This window comes from Cyprinus carpio, chromosome A6, assembly GCF_018340385.1.
Source record: "Cyprinus carpio isolate SPL01 chromosome A6, ASM1834038v1, whole genome shotgun sequence".
Taxonomy (NCBI): Eukaryota; Metazoa; Chordata; class Actinopteri; order Cypriniformes; family Cyprinidae; genus Cyprinus; species Cyprinus carpio.
Window position 1 is genome coordinate 18,815,232 of NC_056577.1, and position 16,498 is coordinate 18,831,729.

At 35.0% G+C, this 16,498-nt stretch overlaps 1 protein-coding gene across 3 annotated transcripts in view; it reads left to right on the forward strand.

Moving 5' to 3' along the window:
* Positions 1–16,215, forward strand: part of LOC122145317 (LIM domain containing preferred translocation partner in lipoma) — an 81,182-nt gene extending 64,967 nt beyond the window's left edge. The window contains exons 3-4 of one of the 3 annotated variants that reach the window (XM_042758261.1): positions 10,060–10,166; positions 15,921–16,215. In XM_042758261.1, coding sequence (XP_042614195.1) covers positions 10,060–10,166; positions 15,921–16,106 — 293 coding nt within the window. In that variant the 3' untranslated portion in view covers positions 16,107–16,215. The remainder of the gene's footprint in view (positions 1–10,059; positions 10,167–15,920) is intronic. The other 2 variants (XM_042758259.1, XM_042758260.1) reach the window with 2 other exon arrangements.
* The last annotated feature ends 283 nt before the right edge of the window (positions 16,216–16,498 follow it).

Sequence of the window (16,498 nt, forward strand, 5' to 3'; positions counted from 1 at the left end):
CCCCCAAGGCTCCCCAGTCACACTGGGTTGTGAGGGTCAGATTTGGGCCACCAGGAGCTTTGCATTGAAGAGTTCTTTAATTTTGTCAGTTTTTCCAAACATGATTTAATCGAAGTGCAGTGATGAAAATCAAAACATCTGAAGATGGAAACTCATGCAGATTGTAGGCATATTTTCCCCCCTCTAGACAAGAACATTCCCCTTAAAGGGATAGTTCATCTAAAAATGAAAGTTGTGTCATCATTTGCTCACCCTCATGTTATTTCAGACCTGTGTATTTTTTTATTTATTTTTTTGTCTCTCTCTGGAACATAAACACTTACAGTACAATGGAAGCCAGCGGTCACTGGTTTTCAAGATTTTTCAAAATATCTATCCCTTTAAGGGGCAATCCGTTCTGTGATAAAGGGTTTTCCTACTGCTGGAGAGATTTAATCATGAGTCATTGTCACAGAATGTGTTCTTGTGTTCAAAAACAACTAGACAGAGCACAAATGAATGAATATGTTGATTTCTGATGCCTCTTTTGGAATGTCTATTCAATAATTTACTCATTTGCCACATTGTCTTCATTTAGGGGCTTTTCTCAGCAAATATTAATATGCACATAATTTAGCCAATTAATAATTATGATTAATGGATAAATAAATGGGATTCATTTGATTTATCACAATCATGTCATTAACAACAGAACAAAACAAACAAACAAAAAAGATCCTCAGGCAAAAGAAGTAACAGAAGGTCACACTCTTCATTGTTGCTGTGACTTTCTTGGAAGGTTCAAGTAAACGCTTGGTTGATCTCTGCTGTTTCATGCAGCTGCGTTCATCAATCACTTCATGTCCATTATAGGCTACCCTTTATGCACTTCTCTCCATTGAGTGCAGAGAATTCTGGACACCACACAGGTCAAAGGTCATTCTCCTCATGCAGGCCACTGGGAGAAAGATTTACGGTTGGACTTATTATAGCTCAAACAATGCTGTGAGTTCTGTCATCACATGGCCGACTGCCATGGCTTGCACATAGCGATGACCAAATAAGCCACAATGCTTGGCTGACAGGAAAGGAAAGTGGCAGCCATACACGTCTGTCCTTTATTATCACACAAATAATCAATCAATAATGAATTATTAAGTAATTCCATGTTCGTTGGATTCCCTTACTGTGTATTTATGGCATTATGATGTGGACTGAACTCAAAGACCAATATGATCAACGATATAAAGCTAAGTATGTGAGCTATCTGCACGGCCTTTTGTCCAAGTAAGCAGCATATGCTTGTGGTTTCTACAGGAATGTTAAGATTCTCATTTGTGGGTTTCCTGTCAGGTTTCCACAGAGAGACTTATGTGGGGAGTCTGACATAACAGCCGGTAGTCGGTTAGCTGATGGCCAGCCAAATTTGCAGGGAGAGACACAGAAACAGAACAAAACCATTATGAGAAAATACAATTATAAAAATTAATCTGCAAGTTGTGTGTCAGCATCTTCGCAAAGTCGTCCTCTGGTTCTGAAGAAAAGATTCTCAGCGGCTACTCAGGGTCCTCTAGTTTTGGAGGAAAGACTTGCCAGTGTTTTCCATTCATTTCATCACTGACAGATAATCCTGCCTTATGATAATCGTTGGCTAGACAGCATAGTAGACAATATGAAAACAGCACTTTAAGCCACTTACCACCTAGAAACTGTGTAAATGTTTTTAACTGAAACATAAGTAGAATTTTGTAGGAGAATTAGATGCACATCCTCTTAGCAGTACTTAAGGGACATGTCACGAACTTTACAGATGCCTTAATACAGTAATCTCAGGGTATGACGCCAATGGGAACTGAACTCAATAATATGACATATCATTTTCAGTGACAGGCTGACGATTGCACCGGTTTTAAAGATGGAAAATGAATATATGACATGCATCTTAAAGACATGACGGTTTTTAGTCAGCTTAATTCAGACCCCTGCTTGAAGTTTCGTGTCTCACTTGAGCCACGCAAGGACATAAGAGCCAAATAAGATTGTCACAAATGAAACTGAAGCTGTTTGATTTGCCCTAATTTTTCATAAACCTCCAACTTGCATGTATTTTAAAAGCAAATACGAAATTCAGCAATGTTTTTCGAAGGCTTATCGAAGGTATTACAGGCATAAGAGAAATCCATTCTGAAAAATGAAAGCACAGATTAGCCGCAGGAAGTCAAGATGTAGGAATTTGAAAAATATGTGTCAGTTTGCATTAAACAGCAACAGAAAGAGATGTGAGTTTTAGTTAGTACAAACAAATATGAAAACGGGTATATGAAAACGCCCTTTAATAACCTGTAACTGAGCCAAATACACATCATAGTCTATAACAGTTAAAACTATTATTATTATTATTATTATTATTATGTATGAGCTAAATTATCAAAACAGCTGCACTATATACAGGTATATTAATGTATAAATACCTGTATATTATTATTATATGTGTAAAAAAAGTGTGATATTATTTTGAATTGTTTTTAAAACTTAAATCATAATTATATAACTTTACTGAAGCCAAAATAAATTAATAAAATATTATCTGATTTTTTTTTCCTAAAAACAAAATGCTTTACATATGTATATTATGCATATTACATTATTATTATTATTTTAGATAACTAAGGTAGAGATAGATAACTCGGTCCATGTCTAAGATAACTCAGAATTGCTTTGTTTTTTATTTTGCCCAGCAGATTCTATGTAGAATCATGCCCATGGTTTTGAAATCAACATCTAAAGATTTAAAACTAAGAACATGTTATTACAGTACAGTACCACTAGTGCATGTACCCTCCGTAAACTGTGATGTTTGCGCAACTGCACAAACATGCAAGGCCCAATACGAATTCCAAGCAAATCAGAGAATTTGGCACCCGTTTGGGTTGTGTGTCCTCAAATGTCCTCACATGAACCAGTAACCCCTCTTTATCTGCCATGTGACCTGCCTGACTTAAATTACGTAGTAAATTCCATCCACTTGATACAAACCCCTCATTCTCATCCAGCCTGCATTCCTCTTTTATTTTCAGCCAATGGACTGCACTGCTCTCTGCTGATCTCTTTAGCATTTTTGGACTGATGTTTCACTTTCCAAATCCCATCTTTCCACTTTCACTGAAACCTCCATTTTGTCTGTTGCACTTTGTACTGAAGCCCCATGGTTCTAGACTGGAACGCTTCCACCTACGGGTTTACAAGATCCATCCCTGCATGTGAATTAAATATAAATGGCTAAATGATTCTCATTTACAGCCCTGCTAGTTTTCATTTAAGTTCTATTTTTTTTCAGAGTGCTCTCTTTTCACTGGTAGTGGAGAAATTATTCAGCATGGTGCTTCAAGAGGTCCTTTTTACTGAAGATCACACTGCTGGGATTGTAGATTTTAGGCCACCACCTCTCTATTGTACTTGTTCCATTTTTCCTGCACAATAGTTTAATCCCCCTTTTATGTCTCTAAATTTAAAAACTCTCTTTTCCATCCCTCTCGAATTCTTGTCAGATCTCCACAAACCAGCATTGTCGGCTCCTCTATACTTCGAAAAGAACATGTCCAAAAACCTTAAACTCAGAGTGGTGTTTCCAGCCAAATGAAGCCATAAATCAGTCTGTTGTATATTATAGTTAATTAAGAGCAGGACTGAACCTCAGAGCTGCATCGGATGCTAGAGAGAATACAGATGGATAATTACAGATAAAATACTGCATTTAGGACGTCTCCCTGCCTTAGCACATTTTGAGAGCTTCTCCACAAAGATAAACCATTGGAAATGTCACTATGGTAATTATAACACTTTATTCTTCTAGGCCTGTGAGGGATTATAGATTTATGTTGCCCATTGTACTTCATTTGTATTTGAATTTCTTCATTTCTTTTATATATATAATATATATATATATATATATATATATATCTATATATATATATATTATATATATATATATATATATACATATATATATATACATATATATATATACGTGTGTGTGTATATATATATATATACTATATATATTATATATATATATAGATATATATATATATATATATATATATATATATACCACCTGTACTGTATATATGTGTATATATATATATATACACATATTATACAGTACAGGTCAAAAGTTTGAAAACATTACTATTTTTAATGTTTTTGAAAGAAGTTTCTTCTGCTCATCAAGCCTGCATATATTTGATCAAAAATACAGAAAAAAATGTCATATTGTGATATATTATTACAATTTAAATAATGGTTTTTAAAAATTTATTATACTTTAAATTATCATTTATTTCTGTGATGCAAAGCTGAATTTTTAGGATCATTATCACATGTCCTTTGGAAATCATTCTAATATGATGATTCATTATCAAAGTTGGAAACACAGTTCTGCTGCTTAATATTTTTTCAGAACATGTGATACTTTTTTAGGATACTTTGATGAATAAAAAGTAAAAAAAAAAAAAAAAAAAGAAGCTATGTTTTTAAAATATAAATATTTTGTAATAACAATATACACTACTGGTCAGTAATTTGGGGTCAGTAATTTTTTTTTTCTTTCTTTTTTTTAAATAAAATCAATACTTTTATTCAGCAAGGATGTGTTAAATTGATAAAAAAGTGATAGTAAAGAAAAGTATATTATTAGAATATATATAATTAGAATTTTTTTTTTATTTTGAATAAATACAGTTCTTTTTAACCTTTTATTCATCAAATATATTAGACAGCAGAACTGTTTCCAACACTCATAAAAATCAGAATATTAGAATGATTTGTCTAATTATCATGTGATAGACTGGATGTTACATGTGACACTGAAGGCTGGAGTAAAGATGCTGAAAATTCAGCTTTGCATCAGTCACAGGAATAAATTTATTTTTTAAAACGTATATTCAAATAGAAAACTATTATTTAAGTTGTAATAATATTTCACACATATTACTGTTTTTTTTTCTGTATTTTTGATCAAATAAATGCAGGCTTGATGAGCATAAGAGACTCTTTCAAAAACATTAAAATAGTAATGTTTCCAAACCTTTTGACCTGTACTGTGTATATATATATATATATTATATAATATATATATATATATATATATAATATATATATATATAATCTATATATATATATATATATAGATTTATAGTTATTTAGTGTTTATTAATATATTAATTAATATATTTAAATTTCAGTTAAATATATATTTATGGTATTTTTAGTTTCTTTTAAATACTATTTAATTTTGCTCTGAAGGATTATAATTAAATAAAATAAATATAGAGGTAAATATGAGTGAAAATTCAATTGTTTGTAATTTGTTGATCATCAGCAAGCACATTTTTTTGTTCATTTTGTTTGTGGTTTGATTTGTGTGTCTATTTTAGGACAGGGTAGCGATGTTAATATACTGGATGGTGTAGCTGCATGCACACTTTTTTTTACATTTCCCAGATGAGTTTCATGCCAGTTATATGACTAAACTGGAGATCCTTGCTGCCAAATGCGCCCAGCCATTCATTTTGTTTACTGCGGTGTGTTTAAATGCGGGTGCAAAGATGCTTCTGCTTGAACTTCTGCTGTAAATCAAATTCATTGGGGAATTTGGAGCGCAGACAAAAATGTAAATGCATCTAAATATGTACCAAATAAACATGCAACGTGCTGCACAGATTACAAAAGTGACATTCCACGGAAAGCTCTTCTGGTTTTATGACTGTCAGTGTGGAGATTTTCATCTCATAAACAATATGAGAATAGATGTTCTTTTGAAATGCTATCTTTGTCAGTTGATATTGTGTCAGTATCAATGCCTGATGGACAGAGGTTGCACAGAGTTCAAACAGAGATTTGTATATTGCAAAATTAATTTCCTCTTATCCACTTTCAGCCTCAAATAACTTCTGTGCATTTAATGAATACAATGAAACCTGTTGAATATACGGAATGACAGATTATAGTCATTCATTCTACTATATGGGATATAGTTATTATATTACAACATTAGTTCTAGTCTTTCCTAGTTCTTCCTTATGGCTGTCACCTTTATTTTGCTCATTGGGTGTTGTAAGGTATTTTTCTTAGTAAAACTGCTTTTTGAGCTATACTTATTCTGAAAATCAATATATCAGTGCATCTGAATTGAATTGAATATGTTTCTCTTAAGCTTTATACATCATAAAATATAAAATGTTGACTTGAAGTAAATATTTTTTCAGGTAACTTTTAAATAATTTGTTTTGGATATAGTACAATGACAGTAAAATACATATAATAAAATGTCTATATAAAATTAAAGTTAATATATTTAATATAGATATTATGTGTTTATATAGTATATGCTGTAAATATACATTTTCCTTAAATGGGTACATGGAATATTACATGAAAATGTAAAACTGCCTTTATATTTTAAGACAGGAGTCCCTCGCAAGTGGATATCATATTTGAGGATTCATGGAATTGATACATTTGAAAATTTCTACTATGATTTTCTTCAGCATTTTCAGACATAAAACAGCTAAAAACAACAAAGAAAGTAAACAACAACAACAAAAACAAAAACCATTTTAATTTGTAATGTTACAATTAAAATATTAAATACACACTGACAGTAGAAAAAGCATTGGCATATATATAAGTACATACAAGTTCACAGTGCAAATCCATTGATATCAATGGGAATAATGCTCTGTAACTATTGTGTTGCCTAGTAAAAAATTTTGTCACATGTGCAAGAATCTATTCACAATGTAAGTTGAATATGTAGATTTTTCAGCCCATTAATTTTGCATATATTCTGCAATTTGATCTTAAAACTACTCTGTCTGGAAGTGATTAGAACTGCTTGCAAGGCACACTTTAAGTTTACAGAATAATCTTTTTTTTTTTTCAGTCACCACCCTTTTCAGTGGAGAAAATAAAATTGTGGTGCAGGCAGTGTTAAGAAACAAGCATTTACTGTGTATGCAAACACATAATACATCTGCATAAGCACATGATTGGATTGGAATAAAACCCTTTTTTTATGGATCACATCTGAAATGCACACATAATCATCCCGTTACAGGAAGTGTATTTCATCTCCTCCGCTGGCGCTCCACGCTGGCTTCATCTAGAGCTTGTTTTCTTTTTCCTTTTTTTTTTTTTTTTTTTAACTCAACCCTTAACAACATTCATGTTCCTGATTACCAATTATACCTCTCATGGTCCTTTCAAATAACTTTAATTACTGATTAGAATTTGGCTCTCACAAAGCGGGTACTTGAGTGTAATTGCTCAATAAAGAGTTGAGTGGAAATGTGTGGTAATAAGTAGGTGTTCTTGCTGCTTGTCTCATTAGCGAGTAAGCACTGCCTTCGCTTCCCGGGCTGCATAAATGGAGCCTCTCTCATTCATGGCACAGGGGCCCCCTGGTCTCTCTATAGCAGAACCAGCAACCAGAGAACATGTCCCAAACTCGCTGACCTCACACCGAAGACACCTCACTGATCAAATATGTAATATCCGTACTAGTTTTACTTGTTTACTATTACCTATTTAGCATTAGCTGTGAGCGAATGAAGCCTCATAGTTGTCAGGCACAAGTTGGCCATTATGTGATGTTACATGTTCTGTTGACCTGATGGGAGGCCCTGCAAGTGTTACTGTTTGTTCTCATGTGCATTTGTGAGAGGAAAATAACAGGTTATAACTCTGCTTAACTGCCTTGCTGTGGCTGCCCATATAGACAATTACCTACTATAAAAACCATAATATTGTGAAACATTATTACAATTTAAAATAACTTTTATATTTTAATATATTTTCAAATTATAAGTGAAAATATATACAATTATATATTATATTAAATATATTCCAGTGATGGCAAAGTTGAATTTTCAGCAGAGATTTTTTCTAGGCTTCTGTGTCACACGATCCTTCAGAAATCATTCTAATGTGCTGATTTGCTCAAGTAACATTTCTATTATTAACAATGTTGAAAACAGTTGCGATGCTTAATATTTTTGTGGAAAACATTATAGTTATTTTCAGTATTCTCTTTCTCTCATCCACCTTTTTTTTCCACTGAGGATGTCGCAATGCACTGTGGGATTGACTTCTCTGTGAAAGATATTGTATTGCTGGCTTAGAAGGTGGCTAAAACAACTAATTTATTTAGCCTTTATATCAACCTTCGCATTGGGAGTGCAGCTAAGAGAGGCCACTTGTGTGGGCAGCTCACTAGTTTTCGGAACATAGCTATTATTAATATTATCAGGTCATCTCTATGGTATTTGCTTTTTGAGTGAAAATGCATTAACTGTTAAATGTTTTTCAGAGGTTATACTGCTGTCTATCTAACTAGTCATTATTTAATTAGTAAATTACAGTGAGTTTTTTTGGACCTTCGAGCTTATAATTTTCTAAAAAAAAAAAAAAAAAAAAAAATTTACTTAAATGGAAAATAGCTGTGTTTTCTCATTTGGTTGGAGATATCTGGTACTGCCTTGATGTTTTTTCTCAGCCATGCTTAGGTAAAGACTATCTTCCTCTTTCAGTTTTCTCTGTATTTCAAGGCACTGCATGAGTGGTACTGTCCCACACCTCCCTCTCTTGGTCTCTATTTGCCCTGTTCTTCCAGGCCCCCTCAATAAATCATGCTGTCTTTGAAACATTTACATCTCTCGTGTTGCCCTGAATTGAGAAATCCAAACATCATTGGATGTCGGAGAGACATAAGATATTAAGGAACTTAAGATATTAATTTTGTGTCAACTTGCAACTGACAAGTGACTTTAGGATGTAAGCCAAGGCAGAGAAAAGTAGAAATAGAGCTCATAGGAGGAGGAGAAAGGGGGGGATGTTGGACACTTTTGCTTTTTTTTTTTTTATTTTGGAATGCCTAAGATGCCATGGTCGGAGTGCTTATGAGATTTCACAGAGGTTATGAGGTTATTACATAAACTGTTCATGTAAAGTGCTCTTGTGACTTTGGGGAATGTTTGATGCCATGTTCAAAGAAATATTACACTGTACAAAAAAAATTGAGCATGTGATATTTTTCTGTCTGCATTCACATTTCATGTTTGTAGACATTTCAAGACCATGTAATTAATTTGGTCAGTAGACTCAGGGAAACAACATTTATGACATCAATTAGATCCAAAAGACAGATAAAAACTTAAAATAAGATTGGAGAAAAAAAAAGATCAAAAGTATCTTAAATGCTCATAATACAGCAGTGAATTCCCACTGCCTCCTCTAAAAGGTTGTAATTTGAAAAGCTCATGTCTGGATTGGTATTTAGACGGTCAAATGATTCAGTCCTAAATTGGACGCAGAGCGCAGCCAAATCAGAATATAATTTAGCGAGCAAATCTTGATCCTCCCTGAAACATGCAGTGGATCCCAATCCCTGGATTAGCTGTGGATTTTACAACTCAGCGATTGGCTTGCTGCCACACACTCACCACTTGGACCTGGACAAAATCCCATCTCACTTGTTTTTTGAGAGCACTCAGTACTTAGATTTTTAATCTGTACAAACACCTACTTACTACAGCTTAGACCATTTTAGTTAACCAAATGGCTGCTGTTAAATGTGTTAATCTATCAGGGACAATATGGTAAGAGTGTGTAAGGCCTCCCTCCTTTCAATTTCTACACACACTAAGATTTTAAGTAAGTACTTACACGGTATATTTGTAAGGAGACTGTATATATATATATATATATTATATATATAAGTCTATATATATATAGATATATATATATATATATATATATATATATATATATAATAATGTCTTTAATCATTGTGTTTCATCCCTGAGGAATATCCCGTAAAGCTTTCAATCTGCCATTCTTTGTGACATCCAGGTGTGTCGGATTTATGTCAGCTTGATCTATCAGATCTATCAAGTTTTCCACCCACTCTGACCTGTTGTGAATTGATTCATCCCTGAGGAAGAGGGTTTTTTTAATATTGACTCATGGGGTGTCTTGCCTTTAAATGTTTTTTTGTTGTGGTCTGATTTTATTTTTTTACAGGAGACTATCCCCTACCTCCTCCACCTGTCACTGACACCAGCAGACTCACGTCTCCATCCAGCTTCCCACCTCCCCCACCAATGGATGAGGCCTCCCTCGGCTTTCAGGTGAGATTTGTTAAAACACTCATCACAATATACTGTATGGTATTACCCTCCAGTGGGGCCCAAAAGTCCACATATTATAATATGAAAAGAGATATTAAAATAAAAAAAATTCTTAATAATAACATTTAGTATCTGATGTGTACTTAATAGTCAGCATTTAGAATGCCCCCATCCCCCCCGTTTTACTTATAGTACACCCCATATGAGCTCCCCCCGTTTTACTTACAGTACATCATGCACTCAAGCTGACATGAACTGCACAATCAAAAAAAAAAAAAACATGATATTTTACCAAACCAAATTAAATCAAAGAAAATGAACATTAGCATAAGCAAAGCATTCACATTGTGAATTGATTAGTGACCTGAAGTGCAGAATCATAGCATCATGTCTCTCTCTTTTTTTTTTTGCAATATACTAGAACTTTACAGTTTTAAGTTAGATTTCAATAAATTATTTTCAGTGTGATCTCAGATTTTTGAACCCTATTACAAATTTGAAAGTTTCATATCCCTTTTCATGTGTTACCGACAAACCGTCAAAAGGCCGGCCAGATCTGTGTCTTTTTTTTTTTTGTGGCTGTTTACCAGGCATATGTCCTAGCTCTTTATATCTCTCTTTAGTTAATTTGGCACTCGTTTAGAAATGAGTGAGGGCACAGGGAAGGCTGAACAACCTATTGGTTCACCACAGTCATTTTCCACCTAAAGGAGTCTGTCCTCCTTAAGAAACAAACAGTGATTGTCCAACCATTAAACTACAGCCTCAAAACCGTTTCTGAGTACGATATTCATTGTAATTACACATTTTAATTTCTTATTTAACACATTCAATACACACGTCCTATATTTCTATAGCCAGTGAATTCCCAGGGAATGCATGGACAGATAGATGGTACTGTGTCCAGCAGTACACAATTTATCGAAATAATGTGAATAGTTTAGATTTTACATCAGTGTCTGCTGAGGATGTGTGCGTGTATTTTGCAATTGACTGGGGTTTGCTGCAAGACAGGATCCAGTCACGTGATGAGCGATGATGAGACTGTTTTTTTTTGTGAGATACTGGTACATGTAAAGTCTTCATCAGGGGTTCACCCGTTTGTTTTGTTTTTGTTTTTTTTTTCAAATAAGGCTGCTTGTAGAAGTGAACTATATAGGCAAATGCTCTCTGACTCTATTAAAAACCCTCAACCACGGGATCTCGTTCCCACGAACGTCTGCTCTGCAAGGGAGGAAGCCTGTCCGGAGGGAAATCAGCCACGTTTGTTGATCTAGCTCTATGGAGTCAGTGGAGTCAGAACTGGTGTTACCGGCGGATAATGAGCTAGTAAGAAAAGACATCAGACTGTAGCGGCGAGATCTTGATTCCTCTGTAGAAATGAATTGGCATTTTGGAGTCAGTTTAACCGGCTTTACATCTCAGACGAGAGGAGATCAGTGACAGAAGATGGTTTGTGACATAGAAAGGATCCACAGCAAAGCACAATCCCTGAAGACATTAGCTCTTGATTCTGATAACAGTAGTGTGCGTGTTCACATGTTGTTGGTACTTTACCGAAATGATCGGCGGCATACGCTCGACCCGCAGCTTTCCCCTAATTCCAGTTTTTCTACATCTTTCATGAATGAAAAAAAGGGGATGTTTGAATTATTCTGCTCCTAAGCAGAACTAACAAGAGGGAAGAGGCCGGAGTGGCGTGGTGAACATGAATAATCAAATGATACTTGGCCTAAATTCTTTTGTTTCCCGTAACAGAACACTTAGCAACACATGCAGTCTTTATTTAACTTCATTTATCTGTCTCTGTGGTTTTTCATTAAACTCAGCACTTAAATCAGCTTCCTCTCTTCAAACGGTGCTTACCAGAATGCAAAAAGATGGCTTACATAACTGATGGAAATGCTTCATTAGATTGCTATGCCTTTTCTTTTCATCACACTATGTTCTGCTATTGAACCGACCAGTTCTTCTAATGGAATTAAGATAATTCACCTAAAATGGCTCACAAAAAAATACGGGCTAAAGGGAAAATGCTTACATACTGCTTTGTAAGTGTGCATTTTCCAAAGGCTTTATGTTTTTATTACAGTATTTTATTTCTGTAAACCTGTTGTTGATCTTTTTGTTGTGTGTGCATGACTCAAATCTTGGTTTGCTATAAGGAACATAGGCCTAAAAAATAAAAAGTCTTGAACCTTTTATAAATTGCAGCACACAGTGTAATTAATAATGAAGCAATACAGGGAATTGCACTGTGAAAATAGCCTCAGAAGTTGCTTTTGATCACATAATCATATGGAACTAACGTTGCATTTTATTTCCCTTTATTTACATAAACTTTGTTTCTAAAACACAGATCTAAATCAATTCATGAGACATTTACGCAACTTTTGCATGTAGTTTGTCAATGCAATCTTTTTTAAACAGGCTATACATGTGCTGAAATTGTACTGTGTATTTACATTAAACCCCTGCCATATTTTTTTAGGCACAAACAGGCCTTCTTTTTATGTAAACTAAGCTTATTATATCTTGTGCATCTTCAGAAACCAGCATATTTGCCTGCCACAGTTAATGTTGCGCTATTACTGTAAGTTAATTTAAGAGATGTTTATGTACATTTTCTTTCAGTCATGGCAGCAGTTATTCCTCATATTTACATTTGACAGATGCTTTTGTCCAAATTGTCATTGACTGCATTTAATCAGTTCATGCAATCCCTGGGAACTGAACCCATGACCTTCTCATCGGCAGCGCTATGTTTGGTATATGGACAGGCAATCATCTGATCAAAATGATGGAGAAGAGCATTATAACTTTGCTTGTTTCCAGACTTTGAAGACTCAATTCAGGTTCTTGTATCTGCTGTACAGTCCTAGTAAAGTATTTGAGATCGCAACCTAGAGTTAGGAACGAATCCGGAAGATCGTGAATTGAACTATGCAAATAGCATTCAGAATTGTAATCTGGTTTGTGCCCGTTACATGTTTTGCATAATTAATTTAGTGGATCTGTTGCTGAAAAACACAAACAGCAGGTGCAAATAAACCGCACAATCAGCAGGCACAATTCATTCTAAATTAATCCCCCCACTGCTTTAAGTTCAAGTTTAAGTTCACCCTAATTTAGGACCTTAGCATTAATGATGCAAACCTCTTATTGCCCTTTCCTCGATTGTTCGGGAAACTTTTCCCGTTCTGCTCCAAATAGAGGCATGTTAGGGTTGTAATAGGTTGTGACATGTAATCCAAACAGATATAATTATAACAAGAGTCAGTCACTGATCCTGGCCCATATGATCTCTCCTCTCCTCTCCTCTCCCTCCTCTCGCCTCTCTCCTCTCCTCTCCTCTCACTCTCCCTCTCCTCTCCTCTCCTCTCCTCTCCTCTCCTCATCTGAAAGACGAGGGCAGACTAAGTAACCAAAAAAATATAGAGCCAATCAGTGCAGAACAATATTATTTAGGATTTAGCTTCACAAACAACAAATTTTAGAATGCTTTCTGAAAGATCACGTGACACTGCAGACTGGAGTAATACTGCTGAAAATTCAGCTTTCTAGCAAAGGCATAAATTACAATAGAAAACTGAAAACTAATAATATTTCAAATTATTATAATTTTTACTTTTTATTTTTGGTCAAATAAATTCATCAGAGACTTCTTTCACAAACATTAAAAAAATATCTTTCCAACCCCAAATTTTGAATGGTCGTATATTATTCTATTGATTTTTCTCTTTGCTCAGCCAAAGAAGTACAGATGGTGTCCCCTTGATTACACCTATATGCACAAATTGTTATTATTATTATTTGAAAAACAAAAAAGAAAGTTCCTTACTTCAAAACCACAATTTATGTCATGACCTCACTGTTGAATACTCACAAACAAAAACTGTTCAAAAAGCTATGTCAATGGACATAAAGGACTTTTATTTATCTATTGTCATGTAAAGATGAGGGAAAAGAAAGAAGAAGCCACAGAGGACAAGAAGAAGAATATCAGTGTCCTTCAGCAGTGAGGGGAGAAGGTTGTGCCCCCTTTGATGAGAAACGAGAATGCTGTCAAATTCTGCCCCCTCACACCTTTTTTTGTTGTCACATGGCTGTCATTCCTCAAATGCCTTTGATAATTTAGTTCTTTGCTTCCTCTCCGACATAAAGGACAGGAGTTGGTGATTGCAGATCCAATACACATCCAACAAACATACACCCATCACAAACCCCCGCAAAACACGGCACAAATCATTTCATAAATACTTCAGCCTGACGCAGTTCTCATTTTCACAGTCCTGCGCCGCGTTGTTTAAAAAGCAAATGCATTTGCACCCATGGGTGTGCTGGTCTGAAAACGAGGTGTGTTCAGGAACATTGCTATTTTGAGGAACTGAAAACTAGACTGCACCCTAGACCAACTCAAACCTGGTCCAAAGTCTGGCGCAATGTTTTTTCGCTGTCATTTAAAGAGCGCAATACTATAGGCGGGTCCACAACGCGTGTACATGCTGCTTATTACACACACAGGGACGTACAGCAGCACACAAACATGCCAAATTAAAAATTAAAGGGTTACAATGTAAACTATTATTATTGTGTAGGCTACATAAATATAAAAATGCCTACATGTCATAATGGATAGTCATCGCATGTATCAGAATTAAGCTACCTATTTGTTCGCACACAAGCTGCTCCATTTCTTCTCTGGAGACGTGTTGTCTTTGCGCTTGCAAATTCCGCCGTCCTAAAGATAGGGACAACCCGTCATGGCACGAGTGCAATGGGCTCTTAAAGGGATGGGAGATGATGAAACTAGATTGGGACTTAGGATATATCTATTATGCCCAAAAAACACACCATTACTCATATGAGAGCAATAGGGACAACCCGTTTAGAATTCACATGCGCCCGGGCGCCGAACGTTACATTCCTGTTGTTAAATGAAATGTTGAAAGTCCAGTATTGCTAGACTTAGAATACTTGTGAGCTCACCACATTGCTATGCTTTTCGTAATTTAAAATCACAAAAAACACCTCATTCACAATAATAACATGCTTAACTCTAAACTTTGAAACACGTCTTTGCACGACACATGAATCAAGTGAGTCCCAATATTTAGATTAAGTGAGGTGGGATATTTATTTATGGATATGTCATGCTACCTCAGTGTAAACATCTAAAAAGGAAACCTGCAAGTGTGAATAGAACTGTGAGAGTGAAGCTGTGGTTTATTGTCAGTTTGGGAGACAGTAAAAACTTTTAAGTAGAAGTAAAAAACAGATAAAGCGGACAGTGTGAGAGGGAGAGGAGAGAGCTGAAGGGCGATTCAATTAATATGAAATGAGCTGTCTCACCAACAAAGCATTATTTGTTCTTTGTTTATTCTTTCACATCACTGAGATTTTCTCCTAAAGACGTTCTCCCAGACAATTGTGTCTTGTTGTTACAGTAATTCACTTTCAGCCAATTGTCTGAGGCCATGATTAATTTTAATGAACATGTAAAAGGCGCAAAACACAAAGACAAAAAAGATCACCAATTGGTCTAATACCCAAGGTGTTGTGTAATAGTAGCCCACAGTGGATAATGTACCATATTTGAGTGTTAAATTGCCTTCTTTGTGTATAATATTTAGTCATTTTCTTTTATTTTAGCATGCTTTGTTCAAGTGTGATTAAGTGGGTTAGCTGATGTAGAGCAACCTTCTTTCCAAAAGACCTAATTTCATTACAGGTTACTGTGTCTGTGTGTTTCAGATAAAAGGTCCTGAGAAAACTCTAGAAGAGAGACGTTCTAGTCTGGATGCTGAGATCGACTCTCTGACCAGCATCCTGGCCGACCTAGAGAACAGCTCACCATACAAACCGCGCACGCCGCAGGTACAGTCATCTCACACACACTCCCAAACCACCTCCAACCACATTACATTAAAAACATTCTGAAAGCTTCACCCATTTAGAAATGGTTGCATTTAATGTAATATAGCATTAAATGTATACAAATGCTCAGTAAACATTAAAGTAATATTGAGTAGCTTACATTTTAAAGACAATATTGCCAGTTACCATGTCTAGTTCTGCTCCCAAAAATGAATATATTTACTGAAAGAAACCAAAAAAGAATCAACTGTTGTGTGCCTCTCAGCAACACACAGTAGCAAAGATTAGTTCCTGAATGAATCAGTATTGATGTTTTATATATATATATATATATATATATATAAAATACACTATGGGAACCTGTTTTCGCAAAAAAAGAAGGAGATTAACTAATTTAGGTTGCACAACAAGACAGATGAAAAGCAAATCAAAATGTGTAAGTGTACCAGTCATTT